Consider the following 25328-nt stretch of genomic DNA (forward strand, 5'->3'; position numbering starts at 1 on the left):
ATCTCTATTAAAATCTACTGATGTGATAAATTTAAATACCTTCAGTTTAGGGAACTATTCCCGACCGTGAAAAAGAACACTGGAACAAAAGAATTGTGACTAAATCAAAGACCCCAAATGCCTACAGTAAAAATTAAAATTTGTATTCAAAGAGAGTTGAATTAAAGTGAAACTCAGACAACCATGTCCACCACAGAATAAAATTCACCTGTTTTAACATGAGTTTTCAGTGAGAATCTGAAACTTTTTAAAGCTAATCTGTATGTAGCCCGATTCCCCTCAATGCCAAAGCAAGTTTCCTCCTTATCTCTATAACCCAGTACTTAGCACAGTAAAAATAAATGTTTGCAGAATTTTATCATATGTTATAGAACTAATGCTGCCAGAATTGTGACTTCCAGATTATCACCTTTGTTAAATGTTATAATTTATATTAATACTGTAGTTTATCAATTCAAATGGAATGATTGGTCTTACACTAAGTATGTTAAGAAACATTAGTAGCAGACAACTAGAATGTGAAGGGAATGGCGAGGGTTAGAAAAGGATGAAGAATGTAAAGAACACAGTCATTTTCTAGTTTTTAATAGCAAATCATTACATTTAAATGTAAACAAAGTTAATCGACAGGCATAGTCAAGAACCATGTGCAGACATCACTGGTGGTCATAACTTTTCTTATTAAATCCTGCATTACTGCCTCACCTTTCTCTAGACATTAAACATTAGCAGAGACACAGAAGCCCTTGTAACTGCAAACCGCACAGCTCCACGCTTAGAAATTTGAGACTTGTATGTGTGCTGGGAGTGGCAGTGGCAGAGGAGAAAACATGGAAGCAATAAGACTTGATTCCAAGGCCCTTGGGGTTAATAAAAGCTCAAGCGTAGCTTAAAATGCAACTCAGAAAAGCCAACGGCAAAGAGGAAACTGAAGTTAAAAAGTGATATTAACGTTAATAACATGGACCCTATTTCATCTCTTCTAAGGTGTACATTTTTCCCTGCACATTTTAATACTCATGAATGGGGATACGTGTCTTTTAACTAACAGTGAGTCAGTTTATCTGTCAAAGTTAATTTTCTTTCTTATAAAGATAGTATATAAAATTGCATATTAAGGTCTCTTAATGAAACAATTAAAAAATACAATTTAACCCATTATTTCTCATGCTTATTTGAACAAGAAAAATTTTAAAAACCTAACACCAAGAAACATGTTAGGGAATAACATTCCAATAAATGTACTTTACAAGCTGGCTTACAGTTTGTAAATACAATAAAAATGATAGTTCAATTTGGAGAACACAGAAAAAGGCCTGCTAGAATAAATAACCCCACAGCCCTCTAATCTCTAGAAGTTTGTTTCTCCTTTCACAGAGCACCAGAGGAAACGCTCATGGAGAGAGGCTTTTAAAGTGTAGAAACACGGGCACAGGGTGCTGCAGGCACCCCCAAGCGGGCATGACAAGAGGGCCAGACATGCAGAGGACTTGGGTACTCTAAAAGGGGACCCTAAATTTAACTCATGTGATTTTTCTTTCTGGTTATTCTCTCCTCTCCATCGGACACAGAATCTGTGGACTGGTGAAGGAGAGGAAAAGTCCTAAACCCTGCTGGCACCCAGCCTTCCCGCTGCGGCCTCATCTTGTCACTGTGACGGGAGGCTCCGGTTCCCGGAAGAGCCCTGGCGGAGCTGCGAAGGTCCGGCCGGCACAGGGGAGCCGGGGTGGCAGAGGGGAGCCGGGGCCAGCAGAGTGGAGCTGGGCAGCAGAGGGGAGATGGGGCCGGCTGCCTATAACGCCGGCTCCGGGGCTTTCCGCTGGGGAATCTAGAAAGAATTTCTTGTACACCTTTGCCCTTTTGTGTTTACAAAAAAAAAAATTCAGATTACTTAAGAACATCTGCAGAAATTTCCTGTTTAAGAAATAGAAAACAATGTCTAACTTCTATACGGAATCAAAGATTATCAAAATAATTTCCCAATCTATTACTAAACATGACATTCCCTATAAAACTTTATCATAAAAAGCATTATGTCCTTCCTACAAATCAAATGAGTATTAAAATAGTTTCTACCTAACTAGAAGGAGAGAGATTACCTGGAAGAATTCTGAGAAGTCCTACCTTTTCCTTGCAGCTGGAAAGCATGCTAATAATGCTAAGACAGACTGACTGGACTGAGAGCGCTGGGGACCAGTCTTCTGTTAGAATGGACAGACAGATATGACCATTGCTATACACATGAGGATGAACGGGGATATTCTCACCAGTAAACATGACCTGAGAAAGAATAAAATTCCATTAACACTCAAATATTCTGTATTACCAAGGACACAAAATATTCTCTACATAACTTAATATTTTTAAAACCAAATCAAAAACAAATAAAATCAGTGCCAAGAACAAGATTAACAACTGCTTGTTGTTTATTGTCATAACTCAGTAAGCGCTGGCTTTACTGTACTGTAACAAATGCCCGCATCACAGCGGGGAAAACCCAGATTATCTATTTTATATTTCAGCTATTTTTCACAAATCCCCTATAAAACTTTCCCAATTACCATGTATTTTTAGACTAGTGAAAGACAACTCCATTTATAACAATAGTTTTTCAAATTCTATTCATTGCTCTCTGCATACAGAAATCGGTATACTAAAATTCCAAACATTCAATGTTGAGACAGTGTGAGTAACGGAGTGGCGACACCCCTTCTACCTGTTAACAATGCTATCATCTCAGGTGCTATAAGCAAAAGGAAATAACTGCTACGTTACCCGCCTCCTCTAAACTCACACCTCCCTTATGATAGGCATGAATTACTATTTTTTAATCAGCAAATAACTACGTGCCTAGAAAAAAAACAAAGATTGAATGAGTCTCCCAATTACTTGCTGTTTTTGTTTTATCTTTTACTCAACTCTTCTAACAGTTTTTCTTTTCTCCATCTTGTCTCACCACTATTATTTCCTTCCTTTGCCCTAATAATTTAACAAGTATCCCAATAGGAGTGTTTCTTAAACATAGCTACTCAAGCATCTGAATAGGAAAGAGAGTAAATTCATATACCCTGAGGAATCTGTAAGCATAGCCAAAAATAGGTCAAAGAAATTAGAAGTCTTATACTTAAGAATATTTTCATATGTCACTTCATAATATTTATTTTGATATAAAAAGTAATCCACCAATCTTTATGTGATTTTACATTGCAGTGAGATGTACCACTTTTATTGTTTAGTATTAATTCCTAATTCCTGACCTGGCCTTTAAAAAAATTACTTGAAGTCTACAGCCATACCACCCTGAACAAGCCCGTTCCCGTCTGATCTCGGAAGCTAAGCAGGGGCGGGCCTGGTTAGTACCTGGATGGGAGACCACTTAGGAAGACCAAATACTATAGGTGTAAAAAATAAAAAGTGAGGGATTGTAAGCTGACAATCTGTGACGTCAACTAAGGGTTGCCTCACCTAAAAAAAAAAAAATTACTTGAAGATCTTGCTAAAAATACAAATTTAAGAACCCCACTTCCATAGATTCTGACACAGTAGATAGGTATGTTGGGATTTTTATAAAGCCCAACCAGTAGTTCCCAAACCAGACTTAATAGTAGCTTTCTCAGCCCTGCAAACTGCCCTCACATTTGAACATAGCAGAATCTTAGTAAAGAGAAACCCTATTGTAAGTTATGACAGAAACTGACAGAATACATTTATTGCTCCAGGCACACCTCTTTCCCCCCTTTATAGAAGAGAAAGGAGAAACAGTGAAATAAATGTGGCCACAGTAAGGTGTGCCATCTGGGATATGTTATAGGAAATTACCATCAGCTAGGTTTTTGCTTTTAAAAATCTAGCTACACATCTAATTTTATTTCAATTTTACAAATATTTACATTTTAACAAAGCACTCTTTCATAGAAGCAGGAGTCCTCTAATATTCCAAATACAATAACATATGGGACTCATTTCTTTGGTTGAAGCATATTTTTTTGTTCTTTAAATGGTGGACATCTACTCTCCATTCCCACTAAAGAGAGCTAAAATAAAGCTGAAAAATAAAGTCTCAAAACAAGAGATATCAAGTTGCTTTCCCTGTCCGATTGCAGAAGATCAGAAAGACTTTCACACAGCTGTGTTAGAAGCATACCATTTATCTCAATTTTATCTATCAGTGCTTTTGCCTTTTTCATCACTTTTTGCTAAAAAAAAAAAAAAAAAAAGTACCGCTCTGCAAAAAGAAATGACTTGCTTCGATGGTCTTGCGGTTCCATCCTTTGAGTTTATCTACAATTACTTTAATTAAATTTTATTTTTTCTAAATAGGAACTATAGTTTATTACACGATATGCATTTCTATTCCCACAATGTGTTACAGACTTCCAGAGAGGCAGTTTATACATCACATAACATGCATCTGCCTTAGGGTATTCATTTTGCCACAAAATGCCACTGGACCAGTAAGATATATTCATTAAGAATGCAAGCAATGCCCAAATGGCTTATTCTCTGACCACAATTATTTTTTAAAGGATATTTCTTTTCCAGTAACATCTCTTTTTTGAGACGTCAAGTAGACTAGCATCTGAACGCACCAAAAAAAAAAGATGCCAAGTTATCTTCTTTGGCAAAAAAGAATCAATGTATCAGCAACCATCAAGGAAAATAGAGAGACAGCTAAATACAAAAATGACCACAGCATGCTTTAACTAGGAAATTCACAGAGCAGAAAGAAAGCAGTATTATTGGAGAGAAATGATATAAACTAAATCACTTGGCCTGGGAGCCAAGAAGTATGCTTGAACCAACAGGAAATCAGGAGAGAAGAGAAAGAAAAGGGAAGAGTAGCAGTAAAAGACACCGACAGCAGAAGCAGCAGACATTCTACTAGCAGAGAAAAGAGCCAGAAATCAAGACAGAAACGGCTTTGAAGCCTGAGGAGACTGAAATAAAAATAAATCAAATCTCAGTAACCCTTAAAAAAAAAAAAAAAAGGCGGGAGTCTTTTTAATATGCTGCATGCAGGGCAAATGCAGCCAGCCTGAAACTTTTTGCAACCATAAAAACAAGTGAATGAATTAGTTGCACATAACATATTTAAGTAACCCCTAGGGCCTAACCCGCTAGATACAGAATTTTAGAAGTTTGTCTAAACATGGAAAGGCTGAGTTTACATGCCAGAGATGAATTCCTGAAATAAAAGAAAAAACTTTTTTCAACAGTTTATTCATATAAAAGGCTGGTAAGCAGTTTCCACAGACTTTTAATGGAAACTGTGCTACTCTGGTTCTCTGCATGTGATGGGGAGAGTAACCAAGGCTGAATTTCTTTAAGATCACTCTCTTAACCATTTCGTTTACTTAATACACAGCACAAGCCAAAGGAGGACATGGACAGTTCAATTATTTTAATGTAGCAAAGTAGGATCTGAAAACCTGAGGTGATTAAGCTATTTTTGGAGTTCAAAAACTTTTTATTTGGAGTCTCAAGTAACTGATAAGCTATCTAAAACATCTGACAACTGAATATAATGACTCTGAAACCAAAGGGAATAAATAAGAATGTTGCTAATTTATTAATTCTTAAAATAACTTATTCAGATTCAAACTAGTCATATAGATCCAATAGTCAGCAATGAAGACTGCACACATTCTCTATGCTATAAACTGAGTAAAATGAAATTACAAATTTTTAAGAATAAGCTGTTCGATGGGAAAAAAAAAAATCACAATTTTAGAAAAGGATCTTAGACCTAACGCATGTGAACCACAGCCAAAGTCGAGTCTGCATCAGAAGCGGTCCTCACATGTCTCTAAATTCTCAAACATCCATCAGTGTGGCTCATTTTCAAGAGCAGGATCTATGCTTAGGATCGGTATAATTTTGTACGTATGCATATCCCACATCCAACCTAAAATTTTAAGCAAGCCAACCTCTTGGTAACTTTTGGGTACTAGACTGTATACTATCTTTCACAAAAATTACTAAAATTTAAACTGAAAGCTACCAATAGTGACAAAATAAGGGATGCAGATTTGAATTCTAATTCAAATTGGAATTTCTAACGTGAAATTCATGGTACATACACAAGATTTCCAAACATCAAGCTCAACATCACAGTACCAAGATCTTATCACAAGGAAAGCATACTACTGTGTTCAGATTAGTGCACTCTAGAATTACAAAGTCAGACACCTGATGTGGTGTCAGGCTAGGTCAAAACACAGTATACACACAATGAGCAGTACAAAACACACTATAATTATAAAAGCATAGATAATATGGATACCAAGATTTCTCCAGAGACAATATAAATGTTTTTTTTCTGATTAAAATTGTATATTGATGACAATACTTAATGTGCAACTATATAACTGAACATATAGGCAGAAAATTTATTGTAATTTAGCAGAAAGTCCAAATTAGGTAGCTATGAACAATGTATATGATATACGGTCTAGTGTAAATCATAAATTTTTGACAAAAGTGACTGGGGTTAGAATTTTAACATAGTTTTCAATTCAATTCTTTCCTTTCAGTCATCTAACATGTATCATCAGTGTCAATACTAACAGTTTTCCTGATCTTCCATAATTACCACTACCATGCAGCTATAGGTATACTACAAAGACAAAATTCCTGGATACAATGAAACAACCTGGGTTCCTTTAGAGGATGCTTCTCTCTCCTCCACGCCCTGTGTTCCTCTAGCCTACCTCCTGCACCTCCCCTCTGCTTTACCTCTGAGGCTCCAATGAATGGGGTTGGTCACTGTTCACTTTCTCCTTGTCAGGTGTCCTAGATGCTAAACAATTTAAGGCAATAAAAATTGTTATTTAAGACTTTAGAAAGTTTAACCAACATCCCATAAAAGAGCAGGGAGAATCATACCACAAATAAAGGATGAGAACACGATGAAAATAGGTTCTGGATCTCTGCAATGAGGGAATTTTAAGCAACAGAACGAAATGGTCCATGTTAAGGGGGCATGCACAGAAGGGGGAACAGGATGGGAGAAATGATTACTCTTTGCCCTAGTGTTTCTAGAGCTTTATAACCAAGGCAAGTTTATTTTCAGCATCGCTCTCAGCATAATATGGTTTCAGGACAAAACAGTGTCCTCTTCTCCCTAAAAAAAAATATCTCCCCTCCTAACTAAATTTTCAACAAAAACTAGAATTGAAAAGCTTAAAAATAAGTATAACTAGGATGTTTACAAAATAATATAGATGTGTTTTAGATTTGTTTCACTGAAATAGGATGTTCTCACAGAGGAAGCGGGTGTTAAGAGTGGTCATTCGCAGGAAGAACTGCTAATGTGAAGGAGGTGGCAGGAAGAAAGAGAAGCAAAGTGGTTCAAGGTAAAGTTTGAAGACTTAGTTTTGATGGAGACTGACCACACCTCCCAGTTCCTTTGGGATACATTTTCAGCTCCCTCACATTGCAAGATCTTCTTTGACAAGCCCCAAAATATCCTTCCCCTTTCATCTTCTGTAGCCCCCTATGTACCTACACATAAAACTAGAACAGCATATGCTCACAAATCTCAGAAGAGGCCATGTCCTCTCGTGCCTTGTCCCACTTTTGACATAAATTCCTCTTACCCCTTAAATCCCAGTGCAAACAGGTTTATCTTTGCTCCCTCATTCTATTCTAAATCAGTTGATGCTTTCTCTTTTGCTTCTAAGGCACACAATTCATACTTCCAGTTGCAGAGGCCAAAGATTGTGCAGTCTTCCTTGACTCCTTTCCTTCATTCGTATTTCACATTTACCCATCAGCAAATCCTGCTAGCTCAATGTTTAAAATAGTTCCAAAATATGGCCACCTTCCACGACCTCCACTGCCACCCTTATGGTGCAAATCATCTCTCACCTAGATTACTGCAATAGCTTATCTGGTCTCCCTGCACCCTATGCCCCCAATAGTCAGCTGCCACACAGCAGCCAGATTTTATCTTAATTTTCAGTAGGACCATGTCAAAATCCTCAAAAGTTTCCCATCTCATTCACAGTAAAAGTCAAAATTCTTACAATGGGCTATAAACATCCCATACAATCTGTGATGAATTCTCCAGCCCAAATTATCTCTACCCTATGACCTACAACTCCCCTCTTGCTTATCTACAACTCCAGGGACCACCACACGAGCAATAGACTCCAGGCCTTTGCTCTGTCTTCACTGATCTTTCCCTCATCTTCCTCCTGGCTCACTCACTCACCGCTTTTAAGAGCTCCGCTCCAACGTCACCTGCTCAGTGAAATCTTTACTAATCACTCTTTCCAAAGATACAAACCCTCATTCCACTTTTTCACTTTTTCCCACCATCTTCCATACTGTTATGTATTTAACTTATGGCTTATTGTCTGTCTCTTTGTACAAGAATGTAAACTACACACATATAAAGTTTTTTGCTGTTCTGTTCACCACTGAATCTCTAATAGTAAAGTGTCTGTCTTATGCTCTGTGCTCAATACTCACAAAATGAATAATGAATATCTACCTATCCAAATACTAAACAGATTATAAGCTGCTTAAAGGCAGGACGAATGTTTTTTAATTTCTGTAGTCCTTCCTATCTCTAAAGTACACAGGAGAGTATTTGGCACACAATTCATGCTCAGTATGTGTTAAATTAGCCAAATATTTACCTGTATCCTAGGAGAGGAAAATAGAATGTATATTTTATTTTCTGTATGGCTGATGGTAAGCGCATATTAGAAAACATTGATGAAAAGATGCTTCACCTTTGCTTCCATATTAACAAAAAGTTTTTTGTGGTTGTTATTGTTCCCTTTAAATCAAATGACTGGGTCAAATACTGTTTTTTAGATAAGTAGCCTTTTTCACTATAAAGTGAGACAGTGTGAGAAATTAATTATAACAATTAGGAGAAAAACACAGCAAACTATAAAGTTTATGTATGGTCTTACAGAGCTCACTCAGATAAAAAGGTAATAATTTCATAATGAGATTGGTTTACTCAAGAGATATTTTGCCAAATTCTACTCTTGTAAGTAGTGGTAAATTCAGTAGTGCTTAGGAAAATGAAAGGCGTTATAACTGTCTAACAAGTGCCAGTACTGCCAGGTCTCAACAAATAAAATCTGTGATGACTGGAGACTGTTATTGCCCTAGAGAGGTTCCGTTTCCTGGAGCAAGAGACCTCTGGGAAGTTCGTTAATGAAAAAATCTTGAAATCTATATGCACGTCAAGCATCTATTGTTAGACCCATTATCATTATTTGATAACCATACAGATGACGTGATTAATAAAATTTTAAAAATAATTTTGTATTACTGGACTCGGAGTAGCTATACCATTTTCTTAATCATGGATGTTAGAATATGTAACTTCTATGGCATGGGAGAGACTACAAAATTAACGTGAAAAAAGGAATCCTCGCATTCCAAAAGACTGGGAACAAGTGCCCTAGAACAGCAGTCTCCAATCTTTTTAGCACCAGGGACCGGTGCTCCTATGAGAATCTAATGCCTGATGATCTGAGATGGAGCAGAGGTGGTGATGCCAGCGCTGGAGAGTGGCTGCAAATACAGATGGAGCTTCATTCACTTGCCTGCCACTTACCTCCTGCTGTGTGACAGTTCCTAATAGGCCACGGATCGGTACCAGTCCGCGACCCAGTAAATGGCACCCCTGCTCTACAGCTTTCAAAGGTATCATTCTACATATAATTATTCACTTCTAGAGATTACATTACTGCATGGATAAATAAGCATTTTTCTCATGCTGGTATTCCTAATTGGCAATATGATATAGAAGTAACTTGAGTTTGAGTCTTGACTGTTCTACTAGCTAGCTTTTAAACCATGAACAATAATTCCACAAGCTTCGATTCCTTCACTTATAAAATAGGGGTGAACCCATCTCCCCTAACCACTTCATTAAGAGCTGTGACAAGATAAAAGCAGAATGGATGTTACATCATAAAGTATGATATAAATATTACTATATAGAAGAATGCATGGAGGTAATGTGTGGCTGAAATGATTAAGTTTAGACTTGACCATAAAAGGACCTTACTGCTAAGCTAAAGAGTTTTTAGACCTGACCTCGAATAAAAAACCATTAGAGATTTTACTGAGGAGGGTGGGGATGGTGGCTGTGTGTATATGTGTGAAGATCAATGAGATAATTGCGCCGTCAAAGAAATCTAGTGGCTCTGTGAAAGGACGGCTAACAGTGGAAAGAACTAGTGGCTATTTATGATAGTCCACACGCAAGATAAAAGCTTGGACTATAGCACTGACAGTAAGATAAGAGTGGATCGACTTCAGCACTGCAAAAGGCTCTACATTTAAGAGAAAAGGAAGAATTTTAATACAAGCAGATAGGTGGACAATCACCCCCCCCCCAAAAAAAATCCCCCTAATTTTGTTATTGGAAAAGACTGAGTTTAGATGTGTTAAATTTGAGATGTCTGGGGGTATTCAAGTAGAGATGTCCAAGAAGGTATGCAATTAAACATCAGAAAGAATAGGTTGTGTAAAGAGCTATAGATCTAGGAGTCAGCTGCTTGAGATGGCTGAAGACGTTAGAGAAAAGAATGAGAAGAGCAAGGGAGTGCTGAATAAAGAACCCGGAGAACATCAAAACCAGAGGAGTGGACAGAAGTATAACCAGAGAAGGAGAATAAAAAGAATATGAGATAAGACGGTAGAGGGAATTTATCACAAATGCTCCAACTTGCAGAAATATTAAAGATGAAATTCAAAGGATGCTTAAGTTTGATGTTTTAGAATTAAATACTAAGGATCAGAGGACACTTCTGACTTAGTTCCATGTTTACAGAAATATTCATTTCCTCTGAGGAAAAATTTGTGAGCTCCCAGAATAAGCCTCCACTATACCCCTAGGCAAAAGCTTCCTAATTGGTCAGCCCTATTCTTCCTTCACATACCTGAGACCCCACCGCCTTCAAGCACTAACAGTCAGAAATGATGCTGATAAGCCAAAGGGCAACAATAGAACGTGAAGATCATTTTCTGGAGAGAAAGAAGTCATTTGCTTTTGTTTTGGATTATAGCCAACAGATGCTTTTTATTAGAGGCCTTGAGGTCCTTATAACACATACCCCTTTGCTTTACTCTTGTGAAAATGATAAAAATTTGCCCTCCAAATCTTAATTTTCTGCTCAAATGAAAACTTAAGAACTCAAGGAGTCATTTTCCATTTAACCCTAGGCCTTAAAACAATTCTCTCTTTATCTATAGCACAATAAATGACTTCCAACTATACTCCTACATGGCCAAGAGAAGATTAAGCTATGTTTGAGATATTCTATTTCAAATGGCAATGAGATATGATTTTTCGTAAAAACAGCCTATTTTAGGACCTAACAAGTCGAATTTCAGGTATTTGGGAAATTTCATCATCCAGAACACCTCATTACCTAGCAATACTAGAGACAGCTGGCATTAGCCTTATCATTTTGCCACCACTAGTAATTCATTTACCCATCTGACCAAGCCAGAAATCTGGAAGTCATCTTAGTCTCCCTTTCTCTAACCTCCAACGATTAATCATTCTCCAGTTAAACAGTTCTTAAAAATGGTCCTCTACCAGCACTATCCCTTGTCCAAGTATGAAGCCATTAACTAAACTGACAGTGCCTCAAATTATATTGGTCAGATTTGGGGCTGATGTCTAGATATTTAACATCTTGTAATAAATTCCTTCCTTGCATGTCAATGCAAAAATCAATGAAGTGACCTTTGAACACCAAACTCAACTCCTCGCAACGTTGCCCCATCACCTTACCTGGGAACGCGTGCCTAGTACTTCCAAAATGCTAGATTCTCCTACAACCCACGGGCCTGGGTTAGATTTCCATCCCTTTATTTACTACCATCTATGAACAAGAAAGTCTTAAGTTCTTGGAAGTACAAAAGCAAGAAAGTCCTAATCTCAATAATGTAAATGTTGATGAGATCTTGATTATACTACAGGAAGATAAAGGAACAAATCTATTTGCATAATTATAATAAATTTACAAATTTTTACAGTCAAAAATCACTAATTTAGCATTCTGCTATGATCTAAAAATACAACAAAAGTTTTAAAAGTAAGGCAGTTACCTGAGGAGAGTCAAAAGGATATCGACTACTAAACTTAAATAGAAGTTGAAATTTTTCCCCTTCATATAAGGTACCTGGTGCACCTTCCATGTCTACAATCCACCTAGAACAGAAAAAAACAAATTTAAAACTTGAGATAAAAGGGACTGGGGTGAGAAGGAGAAAATGGAACACCAAGTACTTCCTCTACACCAGGCACTGGCACAGGGATCATTCATATGTAACAGCACACTTTATCCTCCCAGCAACTATAAAAGTCGGTATATTAACATTCCTGGCCCTACTCCCTTCTCTGCCGCTCAAGGATAAAATAACTAGATCAAGGTCAGACGGCCAGTAAAGGACAGAGCCAAATTTTAACCTGGGTCTGGGGAAAAAAAAAAAACCCAAAACAAAAACCCAACTCAGGTGTGCTAATACCAAAGCTTGTACTTTTCCTACTCAATTTATGCTATATTATTTTTTCAAGACTATTTTTACAATAACTAAAAAGATTTTATAGACAACATCAAACTAATCAACTGCCATTCTGATATCAATTATTTTAGAACTGGGGAAGTAGGTATCAGTAATGACTACAGAGAATTGCAGCAGTCACTCTGCCTTTCTCATCAGTATTCTAGAGAAGACTAAAAAGGGAAAAGGAAGTAAGCTGACATCAGTCCACTTCTCTGATGGGTATTCAAGGCTCTATATGGCCTTTCCTTTGTCTCTCAGTATGTTTCAATTGTTTAATAAAAACCAGAATAGATTTCTATGGCATCTATGCAAGCTGACTTTGTTTCCAAATATAACAATCATGAAAATAAATTTGCTTCTAAGTATATTTTGTACACTACTTCTTGTTCTCTTCTTTAAAAAAAAGGCGAGGGGAGCAGGGATTATGATAGCAAAAATGATGGGGCAGCATTTAGAAGTAAAAGTGGACCAAAGTCATAAGATTTGAGTTCCTCATTATAGCTCTGCCACTTATAGTAATTATTGTACATCTGGCCAATGTCTTTCATCTTATACTCTTCCAGTATAAAAATTTATCATTTTAAATACTGGGAAACAAAAAGAAGATTGAGAATACAGTTTTAGGGTTCTATTCATCACCTCACATATCCGCCCCTTAACTAGCTGTGTGACCATGAATAAGCTTTTTTACTTCTCCCGTTTTAACTACTTCAATTGTAAAATAGATATTAAAAAAAAAAAAGATATTCAATTCAAAGTATTGTTGGAAAGACAAATGACATTACATATGCAAAAGACAGCACATTCCTGACATCAGAGCCAGAAGCAGTAAATTATGTACAAAGCAAAAGCTGCACTAAAAAAAACCCCAGAAAACTAAAACCTGTTCTCTCTGTAAACTAGGTAGGCCCTCCCTAGCCATCAGAACCCCTTTATCCTCCCTCCCTGACACCCACTACAGAGAGCAAAAGCGATATTCTGAGAAAAAAGCAGAATTCTCCGGTGCCCTTTCATTCTGTTTATAAGGTAATTTTTAGGGCACTCAATGTACCATAAATTTACATGCAATCTATCCAAACAGTTTTTAAACAATAGCAAAGCAAATATCTCAGTAATTCTTCAAATAGCTAGCTGTGTGAGAGACAGGTCAAAGGTGGCGTAATTTTCAATATTGTGTAGGATAACCTTAAAAAACATTTTACTATTTAGAAAATAATGTATGTTCACTATAAAAAATTAAGAAAAAGTATAAAAAAAAAATCACCCAAAGATAACCACTATTAAAGTAAGTTCTTTGGGTACATTTCATTCTAGTCATTTTGCGGTTTCTATCAATGGTATCGAAGTCCAGTGAAATGCATTATGTGCTAACTTAAATTTACATAAATTCAGATCGTCAGTGTTTATGATCCTAATCACGAGCACACACCCCAGAGTAAGAATGAGGTGGGAGCAGTCTCAGTTCTTAACTTCTTGTGAGTAGCTACTGCTCTGTGATTCTAATATTTAAACAGTATTTTTCAAACATTCATGTCTCCTAATCAAAGAAACAGCCATCTATTCTCCTTTGAAGGGAAAACTAGCTTAGTTGGGTTTATTAAGACAGGATACACACCAATATGGCCTCTCTAAGGGATTTTCAAAGGTAATTATGACTACACATAATTTTTGCCTTACCAGCTGACTACAGACTATAACTCAAGGGATGACATTTCCCAATACTACCTAGTGAAATCATTTCTCTATTACTGACATTTACATTGTTTCCAAAATGTCCCTAGAAATAGTAATGTTGAAATGAGTTCACAGTTGACCCTAGAGCAACATGAGTTTAAACTGTGCAGGTCCACTTACATGTGAATTTTTTTCGATAAATATATACAGTATTATAAATATTATAGTCTCTTCCCTATGATTCTAATAACATTATCTTTTCTCTAGCTTAAGAATACAGCATAAAAATACATAAAACACTCAAAATCTGTGTTAATCTACTAATGTTATTGGTAAGGCTTTAGGTCAACAATAGGTTAAGTTTTTAAGGAGTCAAAAGTTATTTGTGAATTTCTGACTACATGGCGGGGGTGGGGGTCTGCGTCACTAACCCCACATTGTTCAAGGGTCAACTGTAGTTAGTTCTAAAATCAATCTTTCTATGTCTTTTTTCATTCCTTAGGATAGCACACGGGTTTATTAGCTCAAAAGATATGATAATCATATTTTTAAAGGTCTTAATACATGCCACTGAACTCTTCCAGAAAGCCTGAGGTGCTTTCATCATCTTCCTTATCCATATCCACATCCCAGAGAATTCCACTTAAAACTATTTTAAGATCTGATATTTACAGGACTATTTTTATATCCTGAATGATGGTCCAAATATAATTAAACACTTATGACTTATAATAAATTATTTTAAAAGAAAAATTATTGCCTGACAAACATCTCTAAATGACAGATTTATTCTGCAACACAGATAATGTTGTTTACAAAAGAAACTATCAACAAAACAAAAAGGCATCTGACTGGATACGAGGAGATATTTACAAACAATTCCTTTGATAAGGCGCTAATATACAAAACATAAAGAACTCATACAACTCAATGACAAAAAAACTCAAACAATTCAATTAAAAAACGGGCAGAGGACCTGAACAGATACCTTTTCCAAGAAGACATACACAGATGGGCAACAGATATAAGATGCTCAGCTTCATTAGTTATAAGGGAAATGCAAATCAAAACCACAATGAGAAACCACTTCGTACCTGTTAGAATGGCTATTATCAATAACAAGAGGTTAACAAGTATCGGAGATGTGAAGAAAAGAACCTCACACACTGCTGGTGGGAATGTAAATTGGTGCAGCCACTATAGAAAACAGAATGGAGGTTCCTCAAAAAATTAAGAACAGAGCTATCACATGACCCAGAAAGTCCTCTTCTGGGTATCTACCCCAAAAATTTGAACACTTACTCGTAAAGATATATGTACCCCTGCGTTTATTGCATCATTATTCACGATAGCCAAGACATGGAAACAACCCAAGTGTTCTTCGAATGATGATTAGGTATAGAAGAGGTGGTACATATATACAATGGAATACTACTAAGTCATAAAAAGATGAAATATTGCCATATCAGACAACATGGATGGATTGAGAGTATCATTACAAGTGAATTAATTCAGATGGAAAAGGACAAGAACCATATAACTTCACTCATATGTGTGATATAAAACAAAAAGCAACAAAAGAACAAACTCAGACACAGACAATAGTATGGTGGTTAGTGGGCAGGGGGGACAGTGAAGAGGGTAAAGGGGGTCAGATATCTGGTGACAGAAGACTAGACTTTGGGTGGTGAGCACACAATGGAATATACAAATGATGTATTATGAAGTTGCATACCTAAAATTTATGTTACTAACCAATGTTACCCCAACAAATTTAAAAATAAAGATAATGCTGTTTAGGGAGTTATTATTTGTGGTATCACTACTTATTTGTAAAAATGTAAAAAATTCCTTTAACATTTTATAAATCACTGTGCTGTATGGTTCTCCCTGAATCCCTAAAAAGTAAAGGTTGAAAGAGGGAGCAACAATTACCAATTTCCTTGAAAACTGTAGGGCTAGCTGTTACAGAATATTCTGAGGTAGGTTTACAAAGAAAGAGAGGAAAAAGCCTACAGGGCTCTTTCCTCTCTTATTTTATAATTAAACAGGGCTTGCTGTTTTATTATACTGAACAAAAACAGGTCACTTGTTTAATTGTATAGAACAAATAACACTCTAAATGTGTGCTCCATTTTTAAATTCTGATATAAATGAAAAATCAATTGAGAGCCAAGAAAAGACATGGAAGAACCTTAAACGCATATTACTAAGTGAAAGAAGTCAATCTAAAAGGGCTACATACCATACAATTCCAACTATGTGACATTCTGGAAAAGGGAAAACTATGGAGACAGTAAAAGGACCAGTGGTTGGCGCAGGGAGAGAAAGATGAACAGGTGGAGCACAGAGGATTTTTATGGCAGTGAAAATACTCTGTATGATACTGTAATGACAGAAAATGTTATTATACATGTGTACGAATACACAGAATATGCAACATCAGTAGTGAACCCTAATGCAAACTACAGACTTCAGGTGATTATGATGTGTCAATGTAGGTTCACCAATTGCCACAAATGTCCCACTCTGGTGGGGGATGCTGGTAATGGAGGAGGCTGTGTGCGTGTGGGAGCAGCGAGTATATGGGAAATCTCTATACCTCCTACTCAATTTTGCAGTGGAGCTAAAAATAAAAATGCTCAATTGAGAACCAGCAATGTTTAAAGAGACTGCTATAGAGCTGGAGATGTGTACTATATTTTCAAACATTAATATATCCATCCAAACATCAATATATCTACGCTTAAAACTTGACTCCTGTCAAGTACTGACTCAAATGGCAAAGTCAAAAGTAACCAAAACTGTTTCTTCTGAAAAGAGGTTGTGTGAATTTTGGTCACTTTTGCTCTCTGGACCTAGAAAAATCACTAAATATTTGAATTGTCCTATTTGTGCTACAAGTTGGTCTACAGTAAACTTTCATCTTGTTGGCTCCTATTCTTTTTATGCTTTTGGAGATTTTTTACAAGGGTCAATTATTTTAAATTTCCGCCCTATTTCAAAACATTTACCCTGTCTAACGGGATTAGTAAATCAAAGAAGTGATAAGAATAGATCATACTGTGTTGTAAGACCTTAGTATGATACTCTTGAAAACACTTCACGCTCATTTAAAAGCTCCTTTTTTAAGAGAGGGGACACCTGCATCTCTCTGCTCTTTTGGTGTCCTAGCTGGAAAGAGACTTCTGCTCCACTCCCAAAGAAGGATCTGAATTAGAATGCCTGTGTCCTCCTTCCACTCTTCACTTTTTCATGCACAGAATAAGCTCTGCTTACTGTATTTACCTCTTGCTAGAAGAGAATGTGAATACAAAATTCTGCATTTAAAAAAATGAGTATATATTCACATATTAATAATAAAAGAAACAAATAAGCACTTTAAAAATTAAATACTTACTGTGTAATTGAATTTTGAACACTCTTTTCATTTAAAGTCATCCCAGGAGGTGGGTCATTTTGCAAAGCCAACAGTTCTTTCTGCAGTCGTTTCTAGAATATCAAAAAAATTTGCATTTTTTTTTGGTTATGACATAATATATCCTACTAGTTATACAGTCGGAAAGCCTTGATTAAATTTCCTTCAAATGCTCCCACATTTTCCTTTACAAACCCCTTACTTCTATATAAGCCTAACTCTCAAATTTTTAATTGCCTGTCCTATAAATCACAATCTATTGTTAAAATATTTCTAAATGTATTTGTAAACACTGACACTGTAGAGTGGTTATAAAGAGCAGCCAGCTACCTCAAGAACTTCATAGCCACTCCACTGAGGTTTATAAGATCTCAGCCTAGGTTGTAAGTGCTTAAAGTTTTAGCAGTGCTTCCTTTACTGCCTTGTCAATTATAAAAACCATATTCCTCCATAATCCTTAAAGAATGTGTCATTTTAGACAGACAAGTGTTCCAGAGGAACTACACAAGTAACCAACCTGTCATGCAAAAGTATTCTGAAAAAGTTCTAAATAATTTTAGTTTACAATTTATAGCTCATATTTCTGTTTTCTTAAATAGTATCATCTGCACACGATTTAATATTTCGGCACCAGAATATAACATATCAGGGCCTGAGATATGTAAACTTACTTTTCCACATACTAGATGCCCCCAAAAGGATGTGTATTTTGCAATCTTGTTTATACAGCTTTTATTGTTCAACTTTTCTCTTATTATCATCATTAGTGGACATACTTTTTCAGGACAAAAAAACCACAGCAGCCCACAATTTATGGGTTTAAAAACCAAATAACCAATGTTTAATTAGAATTGCAAGCAACATTATAAAGATTCTTAATGTGCATCTTTTTTTGGATTAGACAAGCATGGAATTATCTGCTCAGAACTCAAGAATTCACTGCTTAAAAGCTAGTTTCTGCTTTTTCTGGACAATGAAACTTTACTATAAACACAGCAATGTTTCCAGATCATTTCAGTTTACAACACCTTTAAATAGGCTTAACATCATCAAACACCACTACAGATTAGAAAACTCTTCTCCTCAAACACCACTACAGATTAGTGATTAGAGAATCACTAATATAACTTTAATAAATCTTTCTTTAAGTTGCCAAGAATGAAAACTTTTCCACAAATCTTGCAGTATTATAATTGCTAGTAACAATGAAAATAAGGTATCAACTTCTTGCAATTTCTGACCCCCCACGTTCTAACCCCAACTCTCATTACCCAGCAAAAGGGTTTATTTATTTTGGCGAATATATCACATCATTTTGGTGTAACAAATCACAACTCATCTTCAGTGCTGGCATTAATACTGCTAACATTTATTGCTTCATGTGCTCTTAAACTATATTATATATTGCCTCACTGTAACTAAAGAAATTAGGAACTATTTCTCCAAGTCCTCGTAAAATAAAAGCATGACTCAAAACCTCATCCACAGATCACAATTTGTGAAGCACAGTGCTAAACCATGGAGTTTTATCCCAATGATGTGAGCTTTGCTTTTCTGGCTCCTGATCATTTTCACCAATGCCCATGTTTACATATCAGTTTTTTGCTTTTTCGGACAGCTGAGGATGATAGGGATGATTGTATAAAAAAGTATTAAGATGGCTGTTTTATCATGAACATTACTGTTTAAGTTGCTGACTACCAATTGTATCAAATGAAATGCTCCCAGTAAAAAATAAAATAAGTATTTTAAATAGCATCCTAAAAGGTCATTCATATACAAACCAGTTCAGCGCCTCAACTAATACATTTCTATAAGTATTACCTCACACTAATGTATACTGAAAGCAAGACACAAAAAATTTATACTCTTGTGGTTATAAATCAAAATCAGAATATATCCCTCTTAGGTACTAAAAATAACAATACAACAAGGAACAAAGTGACAAGATTTGTGGCCCCGTAAAGATTAAATTCTAGTGGAGGAAGAGATGGTCAATAAATAATAACAAAACAAATAAGTATATGGTACTTTAAAATGAGATGAAAGATGGAGCAAGTTAAGGTGACAGGGAGTTAGGTCTTCCATCTTAAGATTTATCTCAAATTGACAGTTTGAGGAACTATTCTAAAGAGTAGAAATCTTTACTAAGCATCGGGAGAAATATCAGTGAGAGAAGGAAAAAATATTAAAAATGTAGAGATATATGACAATAGCTGCTAACGTAACAGTACATAAAATGGCTAACAATGTTTTCTCCAATTTCATCTAACAACCAACTAAAGATGGAAGGTTAACAATAAGGGTGCATAATAGAAAAAAAAGAATCCCATACACATTAACATCATGACACTAACAAATAACCACTATTTCCTCCCAACAATATTAAGAAACAATTATAACAAAAGCCATTTCTCTTCTTTCAGGGTGAAATGCTAGACCATGAAATTTTAGTTTAAAATACCGATGCGGCAGGAAACATTTTCTTTCCTGCTGAATTCTAAGTACTTCTACAAACCTTAATTCCTAACAGTTACTTTTTGAAACTTATCCCCCTTATAGAAAATGGAAAGCCTTCGACAAATGGAGGTATTCATTCTTATTTTAAACGAACATCTTTAACAATCAGGCTGGGATGCAAAAAGTGACAAGACTAAAAGATTCTTATTTTTAAAGAGCCTATAACCTAAAAAGAAAGACAAATACGTAAATAATTTCTACCTGTTTTCAGTGGAAGGAAAGAGTGGTCACAAAGGAGAACAACCAGGACTGTGGTATACTGAAGCCAAAGGAAGAATGTGTTTCAAAGACTGAACGGAATTTCATTTGCAGCACAAGGGCAGAGTAGATACTTTAAGTAATTCTAGAGAAAACAAAAATAAAGTGAATGCAGGAACTCTGAAACTTCACCTTGGGGGTTCCTACCAAACGAAAAAAGAGAAAGACCAAAAAGTGAAGAATCTAACAGAAGACCTACATAAAATAAAACTATGACCCCTCAGTGTAAGGGTGAACAAGGTAAGGACGTAAAAGGAAAGAACAATGAAATCTGCCAGTTTTTAACTTAGCAATGGGTAGAAGGGAGAAAAAACTCTCCGTGAAATGTCATAACCTCAAGTGGACACCTACTGGATTTGCAGCCTGAATTCTTGCTACCTGAGAATCTTAGGCAAGAATTGAATCAAAAGTAGTCCATGAAGTAATGCCCCAGGCAACTGAGAGAAGCAAACAGAAACCCTGCAGGAATACAAGTTCTATCCTTTGAGGTAAGAATTTCACTTTTCAGATTCTAGGAAGATACATAAAAAATGAATAAGGACCAAAAGAGAAATTATTCAGAAGACGACAGCATTCAATGCCTGATGTGACAAAAATCTATCTTTCCTAGCTGGAAAAACACCAGATCCCAATGTTTAATTAGAATTGCAAGCAACATTATAAAGATTCTTAATGTGCATCTTTTTTTGGATTAGACAAGCATGGAATTATCTGCTCAGAACTCAAGAATTCACTGCTTAAAAGCTAGTTTCTGCTTTTTCTGGACAATGAAACTTTACTATAAACACAGCAATGTTTCCAGATCATTTCAGTTTACAACACCTTTAAATAGGCTTAACATCATCAAACACCACTACAGATTATTAGAAAACTCTTCTCAAACACCACTACAGATTAGTGATTAGAGAATCACTAATATAACTTTAATAAATCGTTCTTTAAGTTGCCAAGAATGAAAACTTTTCCACAAATCTTGCAGTATTATAATTGCTAGTAACAATGAAAATAAGGTATCAACTTCTTGCAATTTCTGACCCCCCACGTTCTAACCCCAACTCTCATTACCCAGCAAAAGGGTTTATTTATTTTGGCGAATATATCACATCATTTTGGTGTAACAAATCACAACTCATCTTCAGTGCTGGCATTAATACTGCTAACATTTATTGCTTCATGTGCTCTTAAACTATATTATATATTGCCTCACTGTAACTAAAGAAATTAGGAACTATTTCTCCAAGTCCTCGTAAAATAAAAGCATGACTCAAAACCTCATCCACAGATCACAATTTGTGAAGCACAGTGCTAAACCATGGAGTTTTATCCCAATGATGTGAGCTTTGCTTTTCTGGCTGCTGATCATTTTCACCAATGCCCATGCTTACATATCAGTTTTTTGCTTTTTCGGACAGCTGAGGATGATAGGGATGATTGTATAAAAAAGTATTAAGATGGCTGTTTTATCATGAACATTACTGTTTAAGTTGCTGACTACCAATTGTATCAAATGAAATGCTCCCAGTAAAAAATAAAATAAGTATTTTAAATAGCATCCTAAAAGGTCATTCATATACAAACCAGTTCAGCGCCTCAACTAATACATTTCTATAAGTATTACCTCACACTAATGTATACTGAAAGCAAGACACAAAAAATTTATACTCTTGTGGTTATAAATCAAAATCAGAATATATCCCTCTTAGGTACTAAAAATAACAATACAACAAGGAACAAAGTGACAAGATTTGTGGCCCCGTAAAGATTAAATTCTAGTGGAGGAAGAGATGGTCAATAAATAATAACAAAACAAATAAGTATATGGTACTTTAAAATGAGATGAAAGATGGAGCAAGTTAAGGTGACAGGGAGTTAGGTCTTCCATCTTAAGATTTATCTCAAATTGACAGTTTGAGGAACTATTCTAAAGAGTAGAAATCTTTACTAAGCATCGGGAGAAATATCAGTGAGAGAAGGAAAAAATATTAAAAATGTAGAGATATATGACAATAGCTGCTAACGTAACAGTACATAAAATGGCTAACAATGTTTTCTCCAATTTCATCTAACAACCAACTAAAGATGGAAGGTTAACAATAAGGGTGCATAATAGAAAAAAAAGAATCCCATACACATTAACATCATGACACTAACAAATAACCACTATTTCCTCCCAACAATATTAAGAAACAATTATAACAAAAGCCATTTCTCTTCTTTCAGGGTGAAATGCTAGACCATGAAATTTTAGTTTAAAATACCGATGCGGCAGGAAACATTTTCTTTCCTGCTGAATTCTAAGTACTTCTACAAACCTTAATTCCTAACAGTTACTTTTTGAAACTTATCCCCCTTATAGAAAATGGAAAGCCTTCGACAAATGGAGGTATTCATTCTTATTTTAAACGAACATCTTTAACAATCAGGCTGGGATGCAAAAAGTGACAAGACTAAAAGATTCTTATTTTTAAAGAGCCTATAACCTAAAAAGAAAGACAAATACGTAAATAATTTCTACCTGTTTTCAGTGGAAGGAAAGAGTGGTCACAAAGGAGAACAACCAGGACTGTGGTATACTGAAGCCAAAGGAAGAATGTGTTTCAAAGACTGAACGGAATTTCATTTGCAGCACAAGGGCAGAGTAGATACTTTAAGTAATTCTAGAGAAAACAAAAATAAAGTGAATGCAGGAACTCTGAAACTTCACCTTGGGGGTTCCTACCAAACGAAAAAAGAGAAAGACCAAAAAGTGAAGAATCTAACAGAAGACCTACATAAAATAAAACTATGACCCCTCAGTGTAAGGGTGAACAAGGTAAGGACGTAAAAGGAAAGAACAATGAAATCTGCCAGTTTTTAACTTAGCAATGGGTAGAAGGGAGAAAAAACTCTCCGTGAAATGTCATAACCTCAAGTGGACACCTACTGGATTTGCAGCCTGAATTCCTGCTACCTGAGAATCTTAGGCAAGAATTGAATCAAAAGTAGTCCATGAAGTAATGCCCCAGGCAACTGAGAGAAGCAAACAGAAACCCTGCAGGAATACAAGTTCTATCCTTTGAGGTAACAATTTCACTTTTCAGATTCTAGGAAGATACATAAAAAATGAATAAGGACCAAAAGAGAAATTATTCAGAAGACGACAGCATTCAATGCCTGATGTGACAAAAATCTATCTTTCCTAGCTGGAAAAACACCAGATCCTCAATTAATTCACTTTATGTTCTTGTCGCATTTATATAACTAAGAGTAACTCTAGGAGGAAATTATGGTCTATTTATCTTTGTATTCATAACATTCGAAACTGGGTCTGGGGCATAACAGTTTTTTGCCTCAGTAAATGGTTTTTAAAAAATTAATAGAGATATTGACTGGTCCACTATTTGCAAGAGAAAAATTCAGAAACAAAATATGTGTCTATCAATGGGTAAGTTACACAAATTATGGCATAGGAAAATAAAACTATCGCAGCCATTAAGAATTACGTGAATCTCTGTATACTGACAAAAGAACTCAAAACATACTGAAATGAAGAAAAAGCCTCAAAAATATATATATATATATACCCTTTATGTTCAAATGAAAGCAAGAGATTTATTTACAAGCATTATGTAAGGAAGGAGACCAGGACACAGCCAACTATTCACAGCAGTCCCCTCCTAGCGGTGGAGGGGGAGAAAGAGCACAGCCCTATTTGCATTACATACTTTTATGTTACAAGTCTTTTACAAGAAAGTAGAAGTGTATTTCTTGCATAATTAAAAGACAGATTTAAGGGATCAATGGATAATAAAAACATGTCCACATAAAAACATGTCCGCAAATGTTCACAGCACTGTTATTCACAACAGCCAAACTGTGGAAGCAACCCAAATAGCCATTAACTGATGAATGGGTAAACAAGATGTGTTATATCTATAAAACAGAATGTCATTTGGCCATAAAAAAGAATGAGGTACTAATATATGCTGCAACACGGATGGACCTCAAAAACATTAAGTGAAAGAAGTGAGTCACAAAGCATGACACATATGATACCATATAAATGAAATGTCCAGAAGAGGCAAATCTAGAGATACAGAAAGTAGATTGGTATCTGCCAGGGGATGAGGGGAATGAGGAGAGCAGTGATGGAGAAAGCATGTTTACGGGCACAAGGTTTCTTCTGGGGATGATGAAAATATTCTAATATTTCTGGGATTACTGCACACCTGATTTACACTTTAAATGGGGGAACTGTATGGCATATATATCTAAATAATACTTTTCTAAAAATTCAATGATAATCAGCAGATTAAACATAGGTGAAGAGATCATTAGTACCTAGGAAGATGATCTGAAGAATTTACCCAAGATATAACAGAGAAACAGAGATGAAAATAAGACAGAGAGAACACAAAAGGGAATGAGAGGCAACATTTAAAGAGAGAATGCTTGAGAATGTCCCAGAATTGCTGAAGACATCAATCCTCACATCCAAAAGCCCGATGAATTCCAAAAAGCACAAATAAAAAGAATTCCAAACTTAAACACATCACTGTGAAAGTACAGAACACCAACTAAAACAGTGCTCACTCTAAAACTAGAGAGAAAACACAGATTACTTACAAAGATATAGAAATTAGACTAATGGCTATCATTTTTAAAAACTAAAAAAAAAATTTTCAATTACAGTTGACAATAGCATGTGTACAGCATAGTGATTAGACATCTATATAACTTAGGAAGAGATCATCCTGATAAGTCTAGTACCCACCTGACACCATACAGTTTATTACAATATTATTGACTGTATTTCCTATGCTGTACTGTACGTTCCCCTGTCTTTATATCTGGCAATCTGTATATCTAAATCCCTTTCCTTTTTTCACCCAATCCTATGAAAGAGGTAAAACATGCTGAGGGCATA

The 25328-nt window shown here is 35.7% G+C and overlaps 1 protein-coding gene and 1 pseudogene across 6 annotated transcripts in view; one reads left to right on the top strand and one right to left on the bottom strand.

The window, feature by feature from the left end:
* UBE2W (ubiquitin conjugating enzyme E2 W) overlaps window positions 1-25328 on the bottom strand; it is a 52831-nt gene that overhangs the window by 16763 nt on the left and 10740 nt on the right. For 4 of the 6 annotated variants that reach the window (XM_023534598.1, XM_023534599.1, XM_011366937.1 and 1 more), the window contains 3 exons: window positions 17627-17718; window positions 12094-12196; window positions 2125-2280 (listed from right to left, as the gene is read on the bottom strand). In XM_023534598.1, coding sequence (XP_023390366.1) covers window positions 2125-2280; window positions 12094-12196; window positions 17627-17718 — 351 coding nt within the window. Of the gene's footprint in view, window positions 1-2124; window positions 2281-12093; window positions 12197-17626; window positions 17719-20365; window positions 20522-25328 lie in introns of those variants that run through there. The other 2 variants (XM_023534600.1, XM_023534601.1) reach the window with 2 other exon arrangements.
* LOC111744119 lies at window positions 3283-3401 on the top strand (annotated as a pseudogene).

This window comes from Pteropus vampyrus, unplaced genomic scaffold (genome assembly GCF_000151845.1).
Source record: "Pteropus vampyrus isolate Shadow unplaced genomic scaffold, Pvam_2.0 Scaffold127, whole genome shotgun sequence".
In the NCBI taxonomy this organism is placed as follows: Eukaryota; Metazoa; Chordata; class Mammalia; order Chiroptera; family Pteropodidae; genus Pteropus; species Pteropus vampyrus.